This window comes from Salminus brasiliensis, chromosome 5 (genome assembly GCF_030463535.1).
Source record: "Salminus brasiliensis chromosome 5, fSalBra1.hap2, whole genome shotgun sequence".
Taxonomy (NCBI): domain Eukaryota; kingdom Metazoa; phylum Chordata; class Actinopteri; order Characiformes; family Bryconidae; genus Salminus; species Salminus brasiliensis.
This window is the reverse complement of record NC_132882.1, coordinates 42,400,471-42,421,555: the sequence shown is the minus strand read 5'-3', so window position 1 is coordinate 42,421,555 and position 21,085 is coordinate 42,400,471. Positions and strand designations below refer to the sequence as shown.

General features: G+C 43.6%; 2 protein-coding genes across 3 annotated transcripts; both read right to left on the bottom strand.

Annotated features, from left to right (window-relative positions):
* Positions 1-503: 503 nt before the first annotated feature.
* pbxip1b (pre-B-cell leukemia homeobox interacting protein 1b) lies at positions 504-16,274 on the bottom strand. 2 transcript variants are annotated; one of them, XM_072680460.1, is made up of 10 exons: positions 16,201-16,274; positions 13,694-13,782; positions 12,952-13,098; positions 12,573-12,876; positions 8,601-8,834; positions 8,474-8,497; positions 7,359-7,405; positions 6,523-6,639; positions 6,178-6,424; positions 504-5,562 (listed from the first exon to the last, which is right to left on the bottom strand). In XM_072680460.1, exons 2-10 carry the CDS (start codon positions 13,754-13,756, stop codon positions 4,019-4,021), a joined length of 2,727 nt encoding a protein of 908 aa, XP_072536561.1. In that variant the 5' UTR covers positions 13,757-13,782; positions 16,201-16,274; the 3' UTR covers positions 504-4,018. The 2 variants fall into 2 exon arrangements, with proteins under 2 accessions (XP_072536561.1, XP_072536562.1); XM_072680461.1 differs by lacking the exon at positions 8,474-8,497.
* A 4,393-nt stretch (positions 16,275-20,667) lies between these two features.
* On the bottom strand, positions 20,668-20,864 carry lenep (lens epithelial protein). The gene has a single exon (XM_072679037.1). It carries the CDS (start codon positions 20,862-20,864, stop codon positions 20,673-20,675), a length of 192 nt encoding a protein of 63 aa, XP_072535138.1. The 3' UTR covers positions 20,668-20,672.
* Positions 20,865-21,085: the final 221 nt, after the last annotated feature.

The following is a 21,085-nucleotide window of genomic DNA, read 5'->3' as shown; positions in this document are numbered from 1 at the left end:
AAATTCACATGTATAGTGTTAAGGGAAGGAAAGGCAGGGGTGCCAAAATGCAGCATCTATTTGTAGCTTGAGCACAAAAGCAGCAGTCAGAGGACTGAATACTTGAGCCTAGACCCTTCTGCCAGGCATGCTGCTAAGGATTTTGGGCCCCATGAAAAGACAGAACAAGTCACCCATATTCACCATTTGTGTTGGCCTCCGTCTTTAACCTATCTGTGCAGTGACCATATACACAGTGACCCTGAGCACACATGCCTGCAGTGGTGGGTTAGAGGACTTGCTCAAGGGCCCAACAGTGGCAGCTTGCAGAGCCTGGGTATCAAACCCACAAAACCTGTTAATAGCCTCAGTTTGAAATGTATTAAAACATTTTTAGAACCCTGGTCATTCATGGACCCCCACCCCCACCCCACAGCGGCCCTGCCTTCTGTTACTGGCTACAACTACCAAGCACCAAGAGCAGACCTGACCAAGGAAAGAATTTCAGACCAATACACAGAAGCTTTGTCGTCAACTTGACTTTATTAGAAGTAAACTGAAATGTGCAAAGTGTGACAGCCAGACATTTAACATAAGTTACCCTTCCCATAGGACCTCAGGGTAAGGGGAACTGAAAGCAGCACGTTTCTATTCTAAAACCTTGTGCTGAAAAGACCCGCCCCCCTCTCTGGAAACATTCTAATTTAAAGAACATGTGCACACAGGACTAATTTTACATTACAGGTATAGCAAATCTGTCTACCATTACTTCCAAATTAAGAATTGTACAGAACAACCGACAGACGGAGTTAACAGATTATAAAGATATTTATTTAATGCAGATATTTAAATATATAATCGAGCACTTCAGTTACAGAGACAGAGTCCTGTTAACATAATCAGTTAGAAATGCATTTCTTTTTATAATGCATCTAATCTTTTCGAAATGTATTTTATTTTTTGTGGAATACTTTTAAAATAATTTGGCAAAAACCAAAAGCTTATGTTGTGGCCTACTCTTCACTAGCCACATCTTTGACTTCAGTTTTGTATGAACATTTGAAAATGTAATGTAATGTTTACTGGTTCTTACACTAAATGTCATATGCTATTTTACAGCATATTGTATAAATGCATTAATGTTTTATGTACAGAATTCACTGTTTTAAATTTTTTAATTAAAACAATTTAATTCAATTAATTTTCTAAAGCTCTGTTGTGATGCACAAATGAAACCCAGAAACAACCCAGAAGGTCCTGCTGACTGAGCAAGTCTAGCATGTAACAAGTATCAGATTGTTTGGGTGCAAGAAAGCTACTTGCTTCTTTCAAAGTCTAAAGAATTTACTGTAAACCCATGAAAAGATCCTTAACCATAAACTTTAATAAATAACAAAAAACACAATATTAGCCTCAATATTAGATCAGTAGTTCAAACCACAAACTAAAGTACATAAAACGAAGATGGAAATGACATGAAATGTTCCCCTTAGTCTTCAAAATGAGGTTTTGTAACTTTACTTAAATACTGCAAAATAGTCCCTTTCACACTTACTTTTTTTGTCCCCCCAAAAACAGCAAGGACATGCTTCATAGGGCTACATGACCCCTACAAAAGCCCTGAAAAACCTACGCCAATGAGCCAAACCATTCTAATAAAGGTAATCACACTGATTTGATGGTAACTTGATGGTCTGTTCTTGACTTGCGGGATATGGTAGAAACAAACCTGCATGAAGACCTGACCCATTTTTCCAAATCCTCATGCCTACAAAACTGAGCTAGAGCAGCTCACAAACCACAAGGCTTATGGGGGAGCATCCAGTCACCACTGCCCCACTGTGACATGTTGCTGGGCGCCCAAGGCTCATCAATGCGCCTCATCAGTGCAGTAAGGACTACAGTCCCGTCGAGGCCAATATCTCATCTAGGCCAAACCAACAGAAGGGCTACTGTGGCATTGAGGAACTCAGAAATCACAAATCATGTTTTAGGGACAATAGATCAGGTGACCGATCAGAGTGCCCATGCTAACCCCTGTCCGCCATCAAAAGCACCTATAATGGACACCCAAGTGCCAGAACTGGACATTAAAGCAATGGGATGTTATCTGATCTAAGATGAGGTGAAATGACATGTAAATGACCCAAAACAGACACTTGTTTTATGACTGTCATAAAAGGGCTTATGTAGGTATTGTCACGTGGCCTTACGAATGCTACACTTTAAAGTATTACAAAAAAAGAAATAAATATATAGTCACCCAGTGGTTACATGGTTCTAAGAACTTTTTATGCTACAAAGTAAATAAATGAAAGTTTCTGAAAGGTGTGAAATCTAAAATGTAAGTTAAGTTGCTGCAGCACACCAGCTATATTCTGATTGGTAGACAATGTGATGTTTAGCAAGAGAAAGTACACAAACAAATGGAACAATGTAGGACTACTGTACCTTTAAATCAATAAGAAACTTCTTCCACAATATAAAAACAAACGTTTCTACACTAGTTATTTTTTGGCCACCCTGTTGCAGGAATATGGCAATACGAGGATGCAAGCAAAGCAATTCCTATATCATGTACCATGTAATGTGAAAGACACCTTACCAATGCACTAGCGTTCAAAGGTCTGGAACCACTTTTTATATTCATTTAAATTAATATTTATATACAGAAACCGTATATAAAACAATTAAGATTCAAATACTGAATGGTAGACAAAATCTAATTTTTTTTATCAAACTAAACAATCATGATTTGATGAAGTACCATTTTTCTGTTCCAAGGTTTTCTAGGTCATGTCCTGGAGCTGAGATTCATAGTTTTAAAACATAACACATTATAGAGGTTAAAGTTTATACTAACTTTAAATAGCCGTGTTGCAACCATCTACAGCTCTGTTCGTTATTGTCTTAAAATGTCTTACTTTTTGATTGGTTTATTTACAGCTCTATATTATAAATACTTAAATTAAGCTGTGCGGACCTAAATTGCACAAAATTCCTTTTATATTACTCAAAACATATATTATTCAGAACATATTCAATGCTAGTAAATGTCAATTTTATGTATAAGTTTGGACACATCTGGTTAAATGTGTGCTGATCATCTTGACACTGGGGACACCGTAGTCAGGATGTTGTGTGAGGCGATGGGTGTTCATGTAGGCCTAAGCTGTAGGAGGGTGGAAATACCTCTTAAGACATGCAGCTACAGCACGTTAATGAACATTACCACATACACATTAATCATTTAGCTAAACCAATAACTAGACTTAACAGCCTATATGACCAAATCGCCTAATTTGAAGTCGATGTACAACTTAGGCCTACTTGAAACCCCCCCAGCCACGACATCCTTACTATGGTGGATACCCGTGTGTCCCCCAGTGTCCTTTTTATTAACAAATTCGGTCAATTGTGGTGTTTGGATTAAGTCCAAGTCCAAAACGTTTGACTGGTGCGTCATATAAAAAGTGGACTTCAGTGGCTCAGCAGTATACAGCAGTGAAAGGGTACTTAAATAGCATAGCATGTATATATTTTTTTGTTTTTGTTTTTTTAACAAAATATGAACATAATATTGAAATGTCTCCACTGCTTCTATGGGTATTTTACAAAGCAGGATTTCACTGTAACTCTAGGACAGTTCTCACTTTTGTCTTCTAGCAATACCAGATTATTACTGGTCATCCTCTGCCTTAAAATGTTCTCTAAGAAATCAGGTACTATGCAACCAATTACACTTTTGTATGGAACCATCTTTTGAAAGGTTATTAAAGAAATCCGCTAGTCCTGTAGAAGCATTCAAATGGTTCTCAACAGGGTAGAGTCAATGTATTATAGGTAAGCAAATGAACAGGAGATTATAGTGTACCTTTAGATTAGCATCACCAAGTTATTCTTAGCGCAGTGAGAAATCCTGCTTTGTAAAGCAACCCCCAAGAAAACAAAGCTCTGGAAATGTGCACAGTATCCTTCAATCCAATCATGTCTGCCCTCCCCCACTTTCCCTCTACTTATAGGACCACCTTCATTTCTTTTAGCCTGAAACTCTCTTCCTTCCACTTTCCTTCCTCTTGCCTTCATTCCCTCCTCTGTCTGGAAGCACAAATTTCTCCATCGCCTCTCTAGCAAATTCCTCCATCTCATCCTCCACCTTCTCATCCTCCTCTAATTCTGCCATGTCTTCCAAAATGTCGGCCACATCTTCAACAAACTCGCTGAATGGTATCTGGTCATGAACGAAGACTCCATTGGTGAAAAACTCGCCAACGAGCTTACTCAGTTCCTCCTTTTTAGAAGCCTGGTTCTCGGGCACTAGCAACTTGGTCAAGTAGGCAAAGAGTAAAGCCTCAAAGTCACTCTGACCCACAGGCCTTAGACCTTCTGCATGGGCACAAGCTGTTGCACTATCGCAGCCTTCCGTCGATCCGCGGTAATGACGAATCCTTTCTCTCTGCTCAGCCCAGTAGTCGACATGCTTGTGGCCTTGGCTTTGCTTTCTGTCGCTGTACGAATGGTGGGACGCCTCATCTGACAAAGGATTCCTCGATTTGTCCTTTTTGCTCCACTTTTCTCCATTCTTCTCGTAGTCGTCTTTACGCTTTCTGTCCTCTGCCTTCTTTCCATTTTTTGCCCGCTCTTTTTCTTTCCCGCTCGACCGCTTGTCCGCACGCTCCTTCCACTCTTTCTTTCCACCATTCCCTTCGTGATGATCTTTCTCTCCTTTCTGAGGGTCCTTCCTGTGGGCTTTTCGCTCTCCTTTTGGACTTCTTTGCTCCTTTTCAGAATCCTGCTCATTTCTCTCCTTCCAGTCCTTTTTCTTCTCATTCTTCTCCTTCCATTCTTTCTTGTCATTTGAGCCAGCCTGCCTACCCCTTTTCCACTCTCCCTCATCCTTTCCCTCCTTTGGGTTGCCTCGGAGATTCCACTCCTTGCCACCTTCCACTTTATCTCCTGAACGCTTGCTTTCCTTCTTATCTTTCCCCTCCTTTCGGTCACCTCTGAGGTTCCATTCCTTGCCATCATCTACTTTATCTTGCGAATGCTTCCTTTCTTTCGTCTCCCACCGTCCGCCATCCAACTGCCAGGGTTTCTCCTTTTTCCACTTCTTATCTTCTTTCCCACTTCCCTCTTCGCTAAACTCTCTCTTTGCTTTGCTATCTTTCCTTCTCTTGTCGTCTTCCTTCCGTTCTCTTTTCCTACCTTCATCTTTAGGCTCTCTTTGGATCTCTGTATCCTTCCATCTTTTACCATCTTCTTGCTTTTTCCCCTTTTTCCCTTCTTTCTCAGCTTTCTTGTCCTCCCACACTTTCCTTTCTCCTTTCACCTTCCATTCCTTGCCTTCATCTGGATGGATCTTTTTTTCCTGCTCCTTTTGCTTTTTTGGTTCCTTCCCCTCATTGCCTTGGTCCTTCCATGGCTTTCCTTCCTCTTGGTCCTTTCTCCCTCCCTTCCCTTCTTTTTCTTTTCTCACTTTCCTATCCCTCAGCTCTTTCTTTCCTTGTCCGGCTGCCATCTCACTTTCGTGTCCAGCAGAGGGCGACACAGAATCTGACGGTGGGGTCACAGCTTGAGCACCATCTGCAGGAGAGAATGCATGCAAATCAGCAAGCGAGGCCAGAAGAAAACATCTCCAGCTTTTTCAGTAGCCCCCCCCCCCCATCCAGCCAAATTTGTCCAATTTTGTGTGTGTTTTTGGCCGTATCTTAAAGAATGTGGAAAGAGCAATCGGCTCACAATATACTGTGTGTTTTAAATCAAATAGAAGGGATGTCGTGGCTGGGGGTTTCAAGTAGGCCTAGGTTGTGGGTTGAAGTCAAAGCCGCAGATTTGGTCATACAGGCTATTAAGGCAATTTATTGGTCTTGCTAAATGAGTATATAATATTGTACATTAACATACTGTAGCTGCATGGTTTGAGAAGCATTTCCACCCTCACACACATACACACTGCCACGGTCCTACACCTTAGGCCTACTTGAAACCCCTAAGCCACGGCATCCTAAATATACTGGATAAACGTGTGCCAACATTTTTTTTTTAAAACAAAAATATGGTCAGCCTAGCATTTAGATCAAATGTTTTTAAGAAGATTTAACCAGGTGTTTGGTACTTCATGGCAAGTGATTCCAATTTTTTTAACTCTAGTGACAACACCTATTATATATCTATCTAGAAAGCAGGTGAAGTTGGTACCTGTGCTCTGAGTGAGTTCTTTAACCCTGGACTTCAAAAGCTCTAGCTCTTTCTGCATGGCTGGAAGAGCCTCCAGATCCTTCTTTGCCCTTTCGTTCCCTTGCTCCAACTCTTTCTGAAGAGCAGGCAGTTTATCCAGCTCCCCTCTCATTTTCTGGATCTCGACCTCTATCTCCTCCCTCTTTAAACGCTCCTTGGTGCCTTCCTCCACTTGCAGTTGTGCGGCCTTTAGTTCCCCTTGTTGTTCCTGTGTTTAAAGGTCGAAACAGAATAAGAATAAATAAGACACAGAAAGTGGGCAAAACGACAGCGAACATGGAGAGACTCCTACTCCTGCTCACATACCTGAAGCTGTGCCTGTAAGACTGCGATTTTCTGGCTCTCCTGTTCCAGTCTCTCCATTGTTTCTGGAGGCTGGACACCTGCAGGCATGTCTTTTGAAGCTTCAAGATTCAACCACTCCTGAGACAGACATGCACATACAAACACACGTACACATGTATATACATGCATATTCATTCAACAGCCACAGTTTAACTGGATTTAACAAACAGCGCCCTCCAGCTACAGTTGCAATTGAAATTTAACCTCCATTACAAATTAGCAGAAATGTATTAGCAAATTGTAGACAATTTCAGCTGTTTGCAACCAACCAATCAAATGAGCAATTTAAATAGCTCAACACAACTAACAGAACAACTGCTTTCTCCAAATTCAACTCCACTTTTGATGACTGACTGCAGTCTCAATTATTCAACCCCTTTACAACAAGCCTCCTGGCAGCACTCCTGAGGAATAGTAGCCCAGTGGCCTACAGTTCACAGAGATTCCCAGATCCCACCAAAGATTTTCTATAGGGTTCAAGTCAGGCAACTGACGACCACTTTTCCCACAACTACCTCTACTATTAGCATTGCTCCCAAAACTAGGAGGGTAAGGACTTAACATGTCTCCTTCGATACACGTGAAGCCAGCTACTGGCTCTTTTCCAACTGCCACCAAAGAGCATATTCTTCCTGGCCGCCAATGGTTAGCAGCATGATCGGGATAAGAACTAGCGACCCTGTGGTCATAGTGACAACACCTTATTCCGCTTGACCACAAATGAAAAACCATGCCATATTTAGAGGACGCAGAGTAAAAACTCAAAATAAAAGAGAAAGACTGAATGAAGGGCTAACCTTTGGAAGCTCTGGATTCTTCAGCTCCTGCACATCAGCGTCCCCCTCTAAAAAGCCAAAATGTGAACATACTGTGAACATAATCACGACAGGAACCACAAAGAACTGCTCTGAAGTATCAACAGCATGCACACAAGCAGAACAAATCTGTGCGTAAATAAATAGGAAGCATCCGGCCCCCAGTATTTCCCAGATTAGTTCACACTCCACATGCATGATTTTAAAGCTCACAGCATGCAAAACAGCGTTGACATGCAGCTAATATACTAGAAAATTTACTGAATTACTGCATTAGCTGCAGTATACCATCATTGCAGAAACACACACAGATAACCAGCTGATAAAATATCCAAATTCAAATGAATTTCACCCATTTACCCATATATCTCCTCCTGTTACACAAAGCCCATTACCACTATACAAGTTATTTATATTACAGTTGGAAATCTAATTCTCCAGTTCTATCAGTGGTGTTCACATGTATATATAATATTTTTCTTCTTCTCCAGAAAACGTTCCTGATTTTTCCATTGGGCTGCGTCTGGGTCAATCCATGCTGTAGCCAATCATGATCACGGGAGGTTAAGAGGCCTTGGACTTGGCAAGTAAAAAGGACATTTTGAAACTTTTAGCAGCACTGAATGAATAATCTAAGTGGGAAAATATATTTTAGACCCTGTATGTATGTTTTGACCTGTTGATGTCAGTGTAAAACTAAATATTTAAGTACTAAAAACACCATTAAATTATCTGTAGAATGGACAAATAGGTATTGTTAAAGGTATAAAGTGTCCCTTCATTGGAACTCAAGGGTCTATAGGCCAACCCTTGAAAAAACAACCCCAATGGGACTGAATGAAACACCTGAGGTATGTCCCAATACTTTTGTCCATTTAGTTTACACATGGTCAAAGCAATGTTTATGTTTTAAAGTGAAGATTCAAGCTTATGCAACACACCACTAATTAAAATTCTGCACTGTATTCTGACAGCCAATCAAAACATACATTTATTTTGGAGGAGTGAAAACACAGGCTTGCTTTAGAGTGGAGCAACACTTTACAAAGTGATCCATCCACTCATCACACATACACACACCCACACATGCTACCTACCCTCGTCCAGATCCAAGAGCACACCTATCACAGAATAACAGACCTATCTCAGAAAGCCCTTCATCTCATTCAGTTAATATTCACTGTGACACTGAAACAGTAAACGTTGTGTTGGGAAGAAGTTTACCTGAGAAGAAAATGGTGCCCAGGCCAAGCAGGATGACCGCTCCAAAAATGCACTTGTTCAGGGAGAACCCAACGTCGTCATCTCTCCGAGGCGGCCGAAACGGTTCTTCCTCACCCTCTTCCTCCTCATCGTCGTCTCTGTGATCTACAGGACTCAGCTGAGGGACTTTTCTCCTCCTCAATCCATCACCCTCATTGTCCTGCTCTTCAGACACTTCAACATCTGGTGTGGATTCTACAGTAGGAAACGAAGAGGAGACACATGCATTAAACTGAGGTTAGCATCTGTAGCTCAGAGGGAAATTCCAGCAACTTACCAAAAATATCGTTGTAATTAAGGTTATGTAAGCAAAGTCATGTCAGACAGCCGGCTGATGTGTTCAAAAATTAACAGTTTAGTTCAGCAGCGTTTCACTGACTCGTATCTCAGCTGTCAATCATGAATAGTGAAATATAACTGCCAGCTCTGCACTATAGCGTTTTTTGCTTCCTGGTGTTCTGGTATCATGACCACCATAGTTGCAATGCTTAAGGGTGTAAAAATAACAGACACTTTAGCTTAAGGGCCCCTAGATCAGGGGAACCTTGTGTATACCAGCACAAGCTGTTTATAAACATGTTATTCAGTGCTTCAGTACGCATTATGGAGACCTTATGTAGGTAGCCTTCAAATAAGGTCCTACTTAGTATTTCTATGAAGCTGCAGTTGTGTTAAACTTCGGAAAACTCTCGGTCCCTCCCGATGACAGCAGAAATTCAGGCCTTCTGTCTGACTCCAATACGAGAGAGTCACATTAAGGGGCCTCCATTCTTGTAAATCATAGCTATATGAGGGAATACAAGTGTGGGAGTCCAAACCGGATGCTCCCCTTTATTTCACACACAGGCTTGATGTGTGTGTGTGTGTGTGTGTGTGTGTGGAGAGAGAATTGAGGCTCTGCTAGATTTGATTCTATTCCTGGAGCTCCCCACGGTAACAGAACCAGTCTAGTGTGAGCGCAGTCACTGTTGTTCCACATCCAGCAGACATCCTGGTTCTTCCCTTAGTGACCAAGTCTACATCACCAACAGGACAACGAATTCCTGACTTCTTTAAACATGGAAATCTTAAGGGGTCGTTTTCATGTCTTTAGTAAATTCACTCTGAAGTTTTCCTTCTAATGAAATGAATCTGGCTCCTCAGGGCCCCCAGTGTAAGCGTGCCCAGTAAGTCTTCTGAAGATCTTCCCAAAGTCTCATCAATGTCTGCTGAATAACAGTAGTATAGAGGGTATGCATTGATGTTGGCCCCCTTTAGTCGGCTGCGGCGTTTATAAGACAAAAATGGCCAAACCGGGAACGAAACAAGCGACCATCTGCTCAAGTTAAAGGCAGCTGGACTCGACAGCGATCTGTCCAAATTACCAAATGGTCCATGGACAGCAATGTGAAGCCAGGAACATCCAGCTACCTGAGGGTCCTTGGTAGGACTGTCCTATGAAAACTTCTCAGTATCCTGGAGGCTTTGTTTCATGCCGTTTTCATGGTGCTACCCCCAACCCCAGTGTTATAATGTTTCCGAAAAAAGCTGTGGGCAAAGTGGGCCAAGAAGGATACATCACTTGCATCTTCCAGACTGCCCCGAACGTAGGCTGAATTTATAGGCTGTGTAACAGCCTTCTATGACGTAGCATCTAAGAACGCAGCCAGCAATTCATGTTTTAAACACTTCATTTTAATGTAACCTTTAACATCCGTGTTTTTCAAATTTCCTATTGGTCCAAGTGTTGTTAAATGTCCACACAATAAATCATACTGTCAATTGCAATATGTGCAGCTAACTCTTAGCACAATCCAGCCCAGTTAGCCAAACAGGACGGCCACCAAACACAGTGAACAGCATGCTGCTGCAGACCAAAGCAAAACAATCAATTCCAGCTTTAATTCAGTATTTATGGTGATAATTGTTTGATGAATGAAAAGTCAAGTGAACACGATTGTTCACTGGCCCCAGATTCAGTCGATCAGCCAAGACATGTTTGATACCTGACGTGTGCTTTTTTTAAGTTTAGAACAGGAGATGCTAGGCTAAAGTTGCTAACAAACATTGAACTTAGACGGTCACTACTCTAATCTCTGCAAATGTGTACTGTATAGTACTATATATAACTAGTAACCAGCGCCCCCTTGTGGATTCAGAACGCGTTAGACTGTCTTATGAAAAGTCCAATCTTAATACATTTGAACATGAGACAAAAACGAGGGGAAATATCAGAAATTACTTTCATAGCGGTCGGGAGCGCAAGGCTTTGAGGAGTCACAGGCAGGAAGACTAAGAGCAAATATTAAGAAGCTGCTGAGGCAAGGCATGTCTGAGAGCCGGGCAAGTATTTACTTATTCGGGTAAAAATAGCACAGGGCCCGGCGAACGCAAAGGGTCAGGGCTGCTTGTCGAACAGCTCGTATTTCAACTCAGCACAATGCAGACCATGTCAAGCAGTCTGGCTGCAGTCAATCATGCTACAGACCTTTCAACTGCATCTCCATTATGGACTCCTACCAGAACTTAAAAGTAAACAAACAAACAAACAAAAGGCTGGTGTTAAACAGACGTCGACACCCATGATCACCAAGTTTTTAGAGGTTAAAAGAGACTAGGACACTTTCAAAATCACAACTACACTGTGTGCAGAATTATTAGGCAAATGAGTATTTTGATCACATCATCCTTTTTATTCATGTTGTCCTACTCCAAGCTCTATAGGCTTAAAAGCCAACTACCAATCAAGTAAATCAGGTGATGTGCATCTGTGTAATGAGAAGGGGTGTGGCCTAATGACATCAACACCCTATATAAGGTGTGCTTAATTATTAGGCAACTTCCTTTCCTTTGGCAAAATGGGTCAGAAGAGAGATTTGACGGACTCTGAAAAGTCAAAAATTGTGAGATGTCTTGCAGAGGGATGCAGCAGTCTTGAAATTGCCACACTTTTGAAGCGTGATCACCGAACAATCAAGCATTTCATGGCAAATAGCCAACAGGGTCGCAAGAAACGTGTCAAAAAAAAAAAGGCGCAAAATAACTGCCCATGAATTGAGGAAAATCAAGCGTGAAGCTGCCAAGATGCCATTTGCCACCAGTTTTGCCATATTTCAGAGCTGCAACGTTACTGGAGTATCAAAAAGCACAAGGTGTGCGATACTCAGGGACATGGCCAAGGTAAGGAAGGCTGAAAAACGACAACCTTTGAACAAGAAACGTAAGATAAAACGTGAAGACTGGGCCTAGAAATATCTTAAGACTGATTTTTCTAAGGTGTTATGGACTGATGAAATGCGAGATGGATGGGCCCGAGGCTGGATCAGTAAAGGGCAGAGAGCTCCACTCCGACTCAGACGTCAGCAAGGTGGAGGTGGGGTACTGGTATGGGCTGGTATCATCAAAAATGAACTTGTGGGACCTTTTCGGGTTGAGGATGGAGTGAAGCCCAACTCCCAGACCTACTGCCAGTTTCTGGAAGACACCTTCTTTAAGCAGTGGTACAGAGAGAAGTCTTTTTTGTTTTTTATTAAGTTGCCTAATAATTCTGCACAGTAATAGTTACCTGCACAAACACTCCAACTTCCACAAATATTAGGCTTTGATATTCATGAGTCTTTTGGGTTGATTGAGAACATAGTTGTTGTTCAACAATAAAAATAATCCTCTCAAATACAACTTGCCTAATAATTCTGCACACACTGTACTGGTGGTCATTTAAATATCTGCATATCTATTCATTAAACAGGCACTGGAGTAGGGCGTGTGCATACATGTGCAGAGAGACCCTGTAACCTAGCAACAACCAGAAATTGTTAAAAATAAACAAATAAATAAATAAAAGGTTCCCTAGAATGGAAAACTGTGTTTATCTTGACCTAGCTGAATAATGAGAGTTCAGTACCTAGAAGTGACAAACCATGAACCTCAAACAAACAATGTATTCCTCCTCACCTTCTCTTAGGGTCTTCCTTGGCTCAGACTTCTCATGCCCTGGTGAAACCCCCTCTTCGTCTTGCGACGCTGCAGGGTGTACGGTCAACTCCGGGCTTGGGCTGATGTGTGTGTAGGAGTCGGAGAACGAATCGGCGTCAGGGTTAAGAAGTGGCTCGCTCTCAGGGTGACCAGCAGTGGCGCCTTGCTGCTCAGGGTCAGAGGACCAAGTGAGGTTCTCCACTGGAGTAGCGCTGAGGGCGGAGTCCTTCACCTGGGAGGCGTGCAAGATAGCTTCATCTTCATTGGTCTCTAGAGGTGCTACCTGGGAAGCAATAGGCTAATTAATACACTTTATTATGCACATGGCAGGTGCTGAAAGGTGGAAGATGGACCAAACCTGAGGTGATTCAGGGGCGTTGTTTTGCTCTGAAGGTCCATCTGCAAAGTCTGATCTTTGGGAGAGGTCTTTCGAGTCTGGCTGCTCTGTCCCAAGCTGTCCTTCTGGGCCTTCAGGCAGGGGACCCACACTCTCTACTCCAGACTCCTATTTATGGAGATAAACAATGAAGGCAAGGATTTGTTTTTTTTAGACTTCATACCATTAAAACAATCAGTTAAGATAAGGGGGGAATCGACATTCACCAAGTTATTTGCTGGAGATGTAAGGATATCAGGCTAACAGTCCAACCTGCTTAACGTTAGCATATCCCATTCATACTGAATCTACCATACCTATAGCACAGACTCCATTGGTACAAGGTAGGTTAACTAACAGTGTCCCCTACAAACTAAGGCTGCCTCTCAAACTGGTAAATCCCACACCTCACACTAATAGAACTCTGCTCTCCACTCACACACCGGAGCTACAGACGTGTGCCTGAGCTTAAGATGTTGCCTTAAGGCTCTCGAGGCGCACTGTTTACAGACCGTACCGGTTTTATTTACAGGCTACGCTCACGTGACAGACAGCTGCTCAGTCTGTGTGTTTTCACTGCAGCTCTGCTTCCAGACATATATCATAATCGATATCAAATAAATAGTCTTGAAATATTGATCTAATATTTTTACCATAATCGCCCAACCCTACCTCCAACGGTACCAGTGATCCTGAATAACAGTAATAATAACGCAACACCTACCTTTATCTCTGGCGCGAGAATTGTCCAGCTGTTGCCATTGGCGCCGCTGCTGTTGTCTGCCATCGCCCCCCGATGGCTCTGGCCAGCAACTGCAAACAAACAAACAAGACAAGTGCATTAAACCACCATAAACCACCATAAAGCCAGCTGCCAGCCAGGGCAGGTGACACAGCAGGCCGGCAGGTTCATTTCCATGCCGCTTCGCTCATTTGAATGCTGTATCGCTCACTGCTGCGATGATGAACAGCTGATCAACAGGAGTGGGAGCAAAGAGCAAGAGGAGAACATCAGCTGGTGATAGAGAGCATGAGATGGGAAATATTGGTGAGAAATGGTTCAACTCAGACCTCTTTACAGTGGTGGTGATGGAAATCGAGAGTCTCCACGATTACAGCACAACTATGGCCTTTTCATTTATTATCCAAACCCACCAGAGGACCTTCTGAGGTGTGGTCTGAGCTGCATATGCAATGTTGGTGATGGTAAAATAGTGGTAAAAATGAAAAAGATCATCTATCAACAGCGAGTTGGAACATATGAATGTCCCCATCCGTTTTTTTTGCTTTTAGTAATGTCCAAGTCAAAGTCCAGACCTTAAGCCAATAACAAAGTTGTGGAAAGACCTAAAAAAAACAGAAGTTCAAGACGCTCTTGACTACCAAACCTACCTCCTGAAGACTAGCTTTTGCTGCTAGCTGGTTTCAGACTGTTTGAGCTGGTCTTTGATGGTCAAGACTGGTTGAAAAGCTGGTCAACCACGGTAAACATGTCCTATACTGGTTAACTAGCTGGTTAACCAGCTCTTGATCAGCTTAATGTTGCATTCAATTGGTCGAGCAGCATGGTCAAGCTTGGTCATACTGGTTGTTTAAACTGGCTGTCAAACTCACACCCTATACTAAACATCGGCAAAACACTACAACTGCAGATGTGCGTCACAATCCATACTGCAGACTCTTGACTGCCAAACCTACCTCCTGAAATGGTAGCCCTGTACTCTAGGCCGTGAAGAGGACACCAGAGGGCGCTACGTTAGAACACAGCAGCAAAAACAAAGGATCGGAGGAGCTGGATCAGGCCTAAAACAGCCAACACCTAGATCGGACCAAGGATACCCCGTAGCATTTTACACCAATCCACTCTGAAGCCACGCCTTTCTTTACCTCTTAATGGTTTAACTGTGAAAAAATATTCTTGAATATGTCGATTTCGGTCTGGAATACAAGGCCTTCAAAAATGCTGTGCAGCTCCTAGGGGTCCCACAAAAGCTGGAGATGCTGTGAATGCTTTTCTGCTTCATTAGTAGTTACCTTGCACTGTTCCACTGCCCGGCAAACGTTTTGGCAGAGGGCTGCGTAACTAAGGATGTCATTGACGGCGGAAACGAAAAGAAACTGAAAAAAATAAAAACGCTGCCAGACGGATGCCCAACACAAAGCACTGGAGCTGCTGCTCAACACTTGAATAGCAGCAAGGAAAAGTAAAAGTGGGCTACTTTTCCAACTAGGTCAAAGACCCGACCGCCACTCGGATTTACGGCCTATCCCGACATTCCAAGATAAATGGTCCTTGCGGTGCGGAACCCCTAACAGAGGAACTTCTTAGGTATTCTTCACAAGCCAAGATGTTGCGATGCTTGGTGACACACTTCATCCTACATTAAGGATCCTTTAGCTACCCCCTCGCCACAGTAATTTGGGTCTGCTAATAGAGGGTCTCCCATGAGAGGCTGGTGGATGTAGCCCTGAGCTTTGAGAATTGCTCAGGATATAGTCGGGACTTAAATAGATAAGGGCTAAAAATAGGGCCGGGGGAGGTCAATTGAGTAGAAATTTGTACCAATTGTTTTAGCTTGAGGATGGTTGAGGGTCTACTAGAGTTTTTAGAGTAGAGTTTTATATTTATTTAGTGCATATATGATATATGATAATAAATTCATGTCTAGGTCTATTAGTCTGAAGGTCCATTATAGCTTGATCCAGACCAGAGCTTTTGATAAACAGTGTGAAGGCTGTTTAATGTTCAGGTTATCCCTCTTATTTTCCATCTGCCAGCCTCCTTAGGACCCAAGTGACCAAAGAAGGTAAAAGGTTTGTCCAAAAGTAAGCCTAGCAGAGCTGAAGTTGGCTGCTTTTTGTAATTTGTCCGTTCCACCTTAAATGGTGCAGCAGTTGCATTCGGGCGCCTCAGGCGCCCGAATGCAACTGCTGCACCATTTAAGGTGGAACGGACAAATTACAAAAAGACCCTTGCGCACAAGAAAACTCCACCCTAGCTTAAATAAAACATCAAATTCACGAACTTAAACGTATTTTTGAACATATATACCTACATTTAACACTTTAAACCGACTAAACCTTAAATTTCTTAACTTACTCCTAATCTCAAACACCGCACATGCCGGAAATGCAGGGAGGAAAGTTCTGCAAAGCCGTGCAAAAGTACACAACAAACTAAATGATCTTTCCTCTTATAATTTCTAATCTAAAATAAATAAAGCATCCTACCTCCTTAAGAAACTCGCCCTTTTCGTCCCCCCAAAGCCCCCAAAAAAACTCCTCGCAGCCTGAAAACGAGCTGTGGTCTGAAGCCGGAGTCTTTTCTGCCCTCGCTCCTTCTCCGCCAATCACAAGGCGAATCTTCGCCTACGTCCCGCCTCCGCCCACCGCGCTCCGCCAATGGGAGGGCGGCAGGCGCCAATGACTGACAGATACAGGTGACAAGACGAAGCCGAGCAATGGCCTCTCTTTTGAGGTGCTAGCATAGGCTGGCAGTGCAATTTCAGGGCTGTTTTTTGGTGTTTATTGGGGTTACACAGCCTGGGCCTCCGTTTTAGGCCTGTCTGCTTGTCTTAGAGCAGTTTAGGTAGGCGAGAAGGTTGAGAGTTGACCAGAGGGATGGAGATAAGCTGGTTTTATGGTCTATGCAAATAGTAGCCTCAGGTTATTTGTGTTGGCAACTGGTCAACAGATGTTCCCAGCCAAATAAGGGTAATGATAATTCCTCGTCTATTTGTCCTGGTTGGAACACCCTTTAGATCAACAGGTGGAGTTATTGGAGTCGAGTCATCCTGCTTAACACACTGTTTCAGTCATTTTTCTTTAGCACATGGCCATTTTCACATGTCTATTGACCAACATGGCCAGCTTGAGCTAGTCAAGCTTGCTAGTTTAGCTCTAGGCCAGCGTAGGGCGTGTTTTTGTATGGGTTTAATGGTTTGGCTGGTCTACAACCAGTATGACCAGGCTTGGCCAGGTCAAATGCAACCTACACTGTGCTGGTTAACCAGCTCGATACGATATGCCGTGGCCTGGATGACCAGGTTTTCAACCACCTTGACCATCCGAAACCAGCTAGCAGCAAAAGCTGGTCTTGAGCTGGATAAAGAAACTGCTGAATAATCCATCTAGCTGACCTTTGATGGTCAAGGCTGGTTGAAAAGCTGGTCAACCAGGGTAAGCCTGCCCTATACTGGTAAACTAGCTGGTTAATCAGCATTAAATTGGTCGACCAGCATGGTCCAGCTTGGTCATACTGGTTGTTTAGACCAGCTAAATCATCAAACTATACCCTATACTGGGCAGGAGCTAAGTTGGTCAACCTGTTCACCTGTTGGAGTAACTGTCTGTACTGTCCAGGGAAGAAGGCTTTCTACTGGAGTTTGGAGGAGCATTGCTGTGAGGATTTGATTGTATTCAGCGACAAGAGCGTTAGCGAAGTGAAGAAAACAAATAAATTGGGCTGTTGGTGGGCCGCCCATCGGTTTCTTTTCCAGCAGGATGTTTACATATCATATTTATTACATACACATTATGTTTTATTTATATAAAATCTTTATGATGTGTTCATCTTCATTCGATACCACCCTGTTACACTTCATTTTGGCTGTAAACCATGTTTTGTTGACATCACAAAGAGGAAGTGACATCATCTAAGCTTTTGGAGCAGGAAAAAAATATTACGTTTTTTATTTTTAATTAATATTTTATTTTAAAGGTTAGTCTTCAGCAGGATTCATGTATTGTTAGTACAGCCTACAAGTCTTACCAAATCTCACACAGGCAAGTTGAAGTTAAACATAATGCGTTTAAACAGGGCCGCAAGCGGCAATACAAGGGGTCCAAGCATTTCACGTCTCACTGAGGCCTAATGCAGCAGTGTGAAGCTTTTTCCCGATGTTTTGTTAGATTTTAAACAAAGAAGGCAAACTGTTGGAGAATGTAGCCCATCTGGTGATGCCATCATCTACCTTGTCAACAGTTGGTCAGTTTATATAGCAGTGTAATATAGCTGGATTATGATATACTTAAGATCCTTAATACAGCTGCCAGCTCAAAGGCCTCATCATCTCTAGTCTAGACTCTAGGCTGGTCATGACTTTCAGTGGCAGACTTTAATATGTCTCAAACACCACAACATTTTGCACGAGGTAAAAGGCCTACTGGGATTCTCTCGGCAGAATTACAGTGTGCATTTCTGAAATTATATTATATATTACTTTTTTTTATCAGTGATTCCAGAGTTTCCATGTAAATCAATCAATGGTAACATGTGACTAATCAAACTTACATTAAGCAGGCATCCCACCTCTCCCACCTCTAGCACACCATATCCCAGAGAATTGGAATTCTGTATATCAGGCTCACCTGTGCACTTTTTGGGGAGTGAGCAAGTGACACAGAGAGCATCCTGATTGGTCTCTTTTTTTGCTCAGTAGACCCATCAGTGTTCTATGTGGGCGGGATTTAGGGGACAGCAGACTGCTCTCAGTGTTGAACGACTGTAAAGAACAAGGTGAGGTGAGTTCACTCAGCGATCACTCTTTCATCAGCACGGCTAGCTAATGGAATATGCTAACTAGCTAGCTAGCTCTGCTGCTCCGCTGATGTCGGACATGGGGAGAGTGATGACCCCCCCCCTGTAAACTAAGGTTCAGCTACCCAACATGCTTTACAGATCACTGCTAGCATTTTACACTATGGATGTCAGCAGAAAACACAAAACAGAAATCCGATCCAATCCCGTATCCAATCTAGCCTGAAACATCAAACACACTCTCGCACTGCGTGAAGCCAAGTCTGATCAAAATGTTGCGTTTATTTGAAACCAACCACCATGGTGAGCATACATGCGCTACACTGAAGTTCAGTTCACTGAAGCTCACTGCAGGTCGTCTGGCCTCACCAACTCAGGGGCCTCCTTTTGCTTCCGGCTTCGGGGACCTCGTCATGGAGTCGTGGACATGGAAAGGCTGTTATCCGCACAGCATGTGCTGCTGTCCAGCTCTTCTACCACTTCAACACATCATGGACACTGAAAAAAGAGACAGAGGTCAAATGTATCCATCTATTTACACACACACACACACATCATTTTTCTATTCATTGCAGACATGAGCTTCCTCAGGTGTGTTGAGTGACGCCATGAAGAACCACTTCTGGTTCGATGGTCATGAATCCAGCTGGACGTGCGAGTGTGAAGAACCTCCACAAGAACCTTCACTTCACTTCACACACCAGATTTGATCACACCTCACATCTCCAAAAGGGGTTCTTCTAAGGCGACACTCAAAGGATCAGTTTAGGCACCTTGTTTTTTTTAAGGGTGTAGGGCACCATCTAGTGGAGCAGCCACAGACAGGCACCTTGGTTCTCCAAGGTCTCTCTCTGAGGCTTAGTTAAAACCAGGGGTGTGTCTAGCTGGCCTACTTTGGACTGTTGTACTGGGGGGCACACAGAATTTCGAGGGGCACTGCTGTAACCCCCACACTTGCTTTACTGAGGCAAAGAAGGAGAACTTTGGGAAATTTGGGCTGGGGTTCTGGAGGCCTTCGAGCTGCAGAGGTTGAGCAGAATTGGACCATGAGGAGGAGCCGGGACGATGGGGGGGGCTTTTACCAGCTAGCATAAATAAAGCCTATGCTAAAGTAGCTAGCTAACAGATAGCTTAGCTAGGTTAATTAGCTAATGCTTTTGCTCCAGGGGTCTAATCTGTATGTTTGGTAGGTTATGTGGTTCTAAGTGGACTTTTGTTTAAATATGTACGAATATCCATTACTACGCTGGGGCATTATGGGAAATGTATTGGCCGTAGTGAATTTGCATGGCGTGTCCTGTAGCTCTGCTCAGCAATCTACGATAAAATTGACCGGGTCACATTGCCTAACGAGCTGGGTCTAATGACACCCCTGCTGAAAATCTGGTCTTAGGGGAATTGTGGTGGGAGCACCGTAGGGTCAGGCGTGACCCCGTGGCAGTTGCTAACGGTTTAATGGCTTATGGGTCAGGTAGGAGGAAGGCTCCAATCCAAAGGATGTCAGGATTGGCTCTGGATCCACCCAAACCCTATCACAGAACATAGCGTACATTCACTACATGGACAAAAGTATTGGGACACACCTCGTAATCACTGGTTTAGGCCCGTTGCCACAGGTGTGTGCGCCATATGGGGGCCAATCTAAGGGCCTGTGACTGACAGGGGCCCTAAATAATGAAGTGTTTTGGCAGAATTGTTAGACTTGTGGGGCCTAGTAGAATATCTTCATGTGGGGCCCGAAATTCCTCCAGGTTAACGCATTACTCCCAAAATGAAGTCTGATTGGGTCCTCAGTGCGTTGGGTCCCCAACGCAGTCCTCAGATGGTCCAGACTTTTGCTACATCCCTATATGTCATGAGCTGGCCTGAAGTGAAAACGTGGACCATGAGAAGCACAGATTTGAGCAGGACCCTCTTCCGGCACCTCACTTACCTCTACCAGCAAGCTTCTCAGCGCACCTCCAGGCTCCAAAAGCAAACCGTTAAGAAGCAAAGCACGTACAGTTGAGACGAAGTTGAGAGACGCCTTCTTTTCTCCACATCTCCAGGCTTGGAAACCCCGAATGACTGGGACGGCCCGAGAACATGCCCAGGATGCCATTCCTAACTATGTATTATTGTGGAAATCTTTCTCAAGGGGCCTTTCCAGATCTCTCCTTGCCCCTCAGTCCAGGATCTCCTTGATGCACCAGCAGCAGAGCAAGAAGTAGAGGCACTCTTTCACAGACTGGATGAACCCGTAGGCAATGTTCCCCCCCAACAGGTTCTTGCCCCGGCCAAATCCGAGAGCGGCATCCCTCAGATTCTGCCCCAGGGAGGAGGGCATGGCCTGGGGCAGGGGCCGCTGCGGGTGCATCTGGAAGGAGCGAAAGAAGAAAGGCCAGAGGAAGTGGGAGAGGGAACCACGGGTACCTGCTTGCTCCTGCGTGGTGACGTTCTCCAGTGCGTGCCTCAGGAAGGTAGAAAGGGACTTCTAACGTCTGATCCCAACGGTCTTTCCTCCTGCCGTCTCGCCCGCTCTCTCTCTCTCCCTTTGCCTGCATGGGTTTTTTATTCGGCTCTGGAACGTACCAGTGC

Bases quoted from the DNA above. Each gene is read 5' to 3' on its own strand.
- pbxip1b (XM_072680460.1), bottom strand. From the start codon at position 13,756: ATGGCAGACAACAGCAGCGGCGCCAATGGCAACAGCTGGACAATTCTC. The intron at 6,425-6,522 runs GTATGTGAGCAG...CTTTAAACACAG, and splicing joins TCTTACAGGCACAGCTTCAG to GAACAACAAGGGGAACTAAA. The intron at 5,563-6,177 runs GTACCAACTTCA...TCTCTCCTGCAG, and splicing joins AGAACTCACTCAGAGCACAG to ATGGTGCTCAAGCTGTGACC.
- lenep (XM_072679037.1), bottom strand. From the start codon at position 20,864: ATGCACCCGCAGCGGCCCCTGCCCCAGGCCATGCCCTCCTCCCTGGGG.